Source organism: Anopheles moucheti, chromosome 3 (genome assembly GCF_943734755.1).
Source record: "Anopheles moucheti chromosome 3, idAnoMoucSN_F20_07, whole genome shotgun sequence".
NCBI classification, from domain to species: domain Eukaryota; kingdom Metazoa; phylum Arthropoda; class Insecta; order Diptera; family Culicidae; genus Anopheles; species Anopheles moucheti.
In genome coordinates, this window is record NC_069141.1 from 15,910,383 (window position 1) to 15,915,538 (window position 5,156).

The 5,156-nt window shown below is 42.4% G+C and overlaps 1 protein-coding gene across 1 annotated transcript; it reads left to right on the forward strand.

Moving 5' to 3' along the window:
- The first annotated feature begins 265 nt into the window (after nt 1–265).
- Nucleotides 266–841, forward strand: LOC128305092 (uncharacterized). The gene is made up of 3 exons (XM_053042384.1): nt 266–373; nt 437–649; nt 773–841. Exons 1-3 carry the CDS (start codon nt 266–268, stop codon nt 839–841), a joined length of 390 nt encoding a protein of 129 aa, XP_052898344.1.
- The last annotated feature ends 4,315 nt before the right edge of the window (nt 842–5,156 follow it).

Here is a 5,156-nt window from a genome sequence, read left to right on the forward strand (position 1 = left end):
CGGCTTCCCTTTTTTAATTTATTTCCTCTTACCGAAGGGTTTTTTTTTGCATGATTTGTCACGGTGTTGCTGTGGGTTGCCGGTTGCATAAATTTAAATTCAATTTCATTTCCATTTCGAAGCGTCGATCAGGAAATTAAGATAATTGTGGCGTTTTTTTCACCTTTCTCTCTTATTGTGGTTATTTGCAGGTTTTGGTTCTGTTTTGTTCCGCAGTGCTACATTCACGTTTGATCGGTTTGCGTAACTTTGCACCGGGGAAACCATGGAACATGACATTGTACGCTCGTATTCGGATGATCGCGTTAAAATCTCCGGATGGTCCGAACGAATCCAACAGTATCCGTACGATTGTCCAAGCAACAGAACAGGGGTGAGTACGTTCGTTGTGTAAAAGCTCTCCCACGATCATGTGCTAACCCTTTTCACCGTCTAGCGAACCGCTTATAGAACGTTCGGATTCACCACCAAGCATTTCATCCCACGAACCAGCACCCAAGCAATGAACGATGCCGTTTGGGGTCATTTTCAGCAACGGCAGTTGGCACAAAACCGTTCCAAGAAAACTCACCGCTCTGTGGTTACATTGTGCCCATATATCACCAGCTACCAGGATGACTATTTCGATCGATTCCCGGCCTTCCGTAAGGTGCATTACAGTTCGATTTCCACAGCACAATGCACCTTGCATGCAAAATACCACGTGCAAGAAGTTGTGTTTTCGGCTCTCCTTTTTCTTTGTGGCAAGTAATGTTTTCTCTCTAATTTTCAGTTGATGATGATAAATGCGCTGCAGGGTGGCACGAACAAACGCATCTCCATTCCGCTGTCCCTAAATTGAAAGATGATGATTATTTATATGGAATGCTGGTTACAAAATTCACCATATGCTGTGCAGTTTCATGCGATTTCAAGAAAGGAAAGCATGACATAACGTAAAACTAATGTGGTAAATGCATGTGCGTAACTAGCATGGTTGGATATTAAGCTTTTTGAAACTCTATTGATTGCGTTTTATGATAAATTACCTTTTCTCGGTTTAGTTTTCTAGTGGCATAAGAGTATATTTTCATAGTACATTATCTAACCGATATAAAATCTTTAGACTAATCATGATATTTGTTTTAGAAGAAACTGATTCTGTTCTCACCTTTCTCAACTGTATATTTGTATATTTGTCCTTTTTTGTACGTAGATTGAAACATGTTTTTTATTTTCTTGTTTTTCTACATTTATTGGACGTTCTTAATATGTCATGCTTCACACATGTTTCAGCAGCTCGTTTACAGTATGCTAAACGTTGCTAAACTTGGACCATCAATCTACAGCAATAGCAATGTCATCATGTCTAGCTTCTGTCAGTACGAACTTTTCTCTAATTTGCAACATTACTCCCTATTTGATCCGCTTATTGCAGTTCATTGCTTTAGAATGTGTTCAACCTTTCCTGTCTCGCATAACAATAGGAAGCGTATGCTGTTCGACTATAATATTATAGTTGATGACGCTTGCAAACGATCAATCTCGCAACAAGAATCCCTCCTGCGTGCGTGTGGGTTCCGGAGCATCCGAGAACACTATTTATAGCGCAATAAATGATACGCAAATAAACAAGGTCCACCCATTACCGACGGTATGCCTTCGCTCTCTCTCTCTCGAGGGACTTTTAAATCCCCCATTCCAATGCCCGGTCCGGGTCGGTGTTGCTAACCGCCTCTGTTTGGTGTACTGCAAAAGCATTAGTTTACCCAAGCGGTCTTCGTTTTCCATCAGGGGCCGGGTAAAGGAAGGGCAGGGTTTTCAATTTTCTACTCTTCTCCACAACTCGAACGAGGCGCACCTCAACCATTTTTCATTCGCCAATTCTAAAAGACCGCGTAAGAAAAGTTTAGCCGTATCCATTTCATATTTTTCGTTCAATTTATCTCCGGTTGAACGTTGCTTTGTCTGCACCGCACGCATTCCTCTCTATTACCCACCTGCCACATTCTACGCTAGCCAATCGGATTCAAATGCCAGATCGACAATCTCCTCGGTGCAGCTTCTTTGGCATGTCGTCGATAAACTTTGCACACGATCCAATGGGTGATGCAAAAGCTGGTTGATGGTACACACAAACTAAAAAAAAATCACCATCCCTTCCATTCCATTCCGCGAATCCGTATTTCTTATTGGCCGCTTTGACTCAAGGATGTGCCATTCTGGCAGGTTTCGCATACATCGCACAAAGCGTGTGTATGTTCCCCCAGCCACAAAACATCCCCAACCATGCGGACGACCACTCCGACAACTGTTTGTTTTGCTAGCGGCTTTAGGGACACCAGCGGTCCCTCGGTCCATTGGCATTATGGTTACGGAAAGCAAACTATTGAAAAATCTCTCCACGGTTTTCTTTGCATAGAATCGAGGATAAAGTGGATGCCATTTTTCATATTTCACGACTAGCGTTTTGTTCATTTACAACCATCGGAGCAGTGTGCTTTCTCTTGGGGAGTAAGGCAATCCAAGCAGAAAAAAAGCAACTACTACTCAGCGTAGAAAAGGACACGATCCTTTCCAGAATCAACCAAACTACCAACAACGAGGACCGAAAAAGAGAGTGAAAAAAAAACAGTGTGTGAAAAACCCAAATCTTACATCCGTAGCATCCCGAAAACGCGTGATGGCAAATGGGTCCCGCGAGCTTTCGGCGAGCGGGTTCGGGAACGGGTTTGGCAACTTTTTGTGCCGTGTCGATGACGACTTTGTTTATCACCTCGATGGTGCTGTTTTCTCAGCTATTTCACCACAGCAAAAGTTTGTCCACAACCGCAACCGGTCGTCACGGAACCGAGGAGTTTGGACGATTCGGTCGGTGAATCGGTAAGTGCTTGGTTAGGACCGTTTGCTGTAAAATATTTGGTTTGTAAAATTGTAATCAAGTTTCATATCTTAACTATTCACTGTTTCCTATTGACATGACAAAATAGCTATTTTCGTGTAACTATAACTAATTTCCATTTATTTCTTTTTTGGAATCATAAGTTATTTGAGGTTCTTACATCTCACCAAGGAATGTTAATTTCATTTAACTTTTTTTTGAGTCAGTAAACAACTCTCAACCAGTTCTACCGTTTTAAAGCGATCCAAGCGATCTTGATCTTGATCGAAGAAATGTTCAGATGGAGACGCCTGGTGTTTCATTAATAAAGACTCCCATATATCCAACAAGTACAGGCAGTCCCCAAGATACGCTTTTATAGTGGATATATTCCGCTATATTCCGGAAAAAGTCCACGTAACTTGAATTTCCATGTGAGTCGCATCCTGGGGCAATATCGTTATACTTCAAAGTTAGAAAAATACAAAGTTTCCTTTTAATTCTTTTGAAATTTTAGTAAGCATAAGTTTTTTGTTGATGTTCATACATCTCATCAAGAAATATTAATTTCGTTTAACTTCTTTCGGAGTCAGTAAACAACTCTAAACCGGTTCTACTGTTTTAAAGCGATATTCATCTTGATCGTGATCTTGATCGAAGAAATGTTCAAATGGAGACGCCTGGTGTTTTATTAATTTTTATATCTAACAAGTACAGGCAGTCCCCGAGATACGCTTGTTTGAACCGTGGAAGAAATGTTTTATTTGACAAAAAAAAGGCATTTTCGATCACTTTTCCCCCTTTTTGCTTAGATTTTGTGCCATAGACTGGCTCATTGGTCAAATTTACAAAAATCGCGTATCACCGAATCCGCATATAAGATGAACCGCGTATCCCTGGGACTGCCTCTAATTACTTCAGTAGTGGACCTTCAAAGTACGGATAAAACTAAAAACGAAAAACACCGCCAGAGGTAGTATCATATTTCGGGACAGTTTATCATGTAATATTTGATGAAGTAAACGCCAGTTCCTTGATATCTTACAGTACAACTTTACCGGTCACTTTTCACCCAACCTTCGTATCAATTTGTCCAGTTAGCCGTGCAGAATATGTCTCTGATTGTCATGCACATTCACGTGCTGAATGCAGTAGCGGCAGAAGTAAGACAACGTATGGACCGTGAACAAGAAAAAAAACACACGGAGCGATGCCAGTAAAGGAAAGTACTGTCATCTTCTTTTGGAAGAATTAGTAGCTATGCGGACACAGAAAAGTAACAAAACCCCTGCTTCAAATCTCAAATGAAACGGCAACAAGAGAACTAAAGAAACAAACAGAAATGGACGAAAGAAGAGGGAGAGAGAGAGAGAGGGAGAGAAAAAAATATTGCGAAACCAAACTTTCAATCCACTGATAATCCTTCACGGTTCTCCTTCCATTCTGTTTTATTTCTTTTTGGCTTTGGGGTTTTGTTCTGCTTCGTGTGCTAACAAAACCGAGCCACTAGCCAGCCAGCCAGCCAGCCAGTTCTCCAAAGCTGCTTTCTATCTTTCAAATTATCTTAATTGCAACAGTATGGAAAATTGAATTATGTTTACGAGCAAAGAAAAGAAAAGTTACGGTCCGTTTCTCTGGACGGATTGTTCATCCCTTTTTGGTCTTGGACACAATGCGCGGGTCCAGGCGCGGGGTTGAGGTGTCGGCTTCGTTATGGTGCTGATGCTATTTCTTCACTTTTACCAGAGGGACGTGAAAAACATTTTCTTCTGTTGCAGCTTTCCTTAATTTTCCCTGCACGAACGATGATGGAAAGGGTTTCGGTTTAACAAGCTGTAGTTTGTTATTTCCGACCGAAAGACGGGTACGTCCCGGGAAGAGAGTCGACGAGACCGAACGAGTCGAACACCGGATGCGGTGGGAGCGAAAATCCGGTTGTTCCACGGGAAAACGCGGACGAGCCAGAAAGTTTGCTTACTTCGAAGCCGGCTTCCGGTAGGCAGATTTTTCGTAAACAATTTGTGTTTCCGGTGGTGCTTGTAACGCGCGGTAACGGCTTACGGGTTTGGCGGATGGTGGACGTCGTGCCGCACAGCCTGTGCCTTTTCCCAGGAGACCCCCCGGCCGGATCGGGGTTTGATTGGCTTTGAATTGTTCGGTGATCGAAGTTAGCACAACTCACTTACCGGCAAGGCACATAGCGCAGCGAATACACACTCTTCCGCCTGGCTGCACTAATGATGTGAAGCATCTGCCCAGCGGAATTCCATCTATCATACGTTTGATTGAGAGGAAC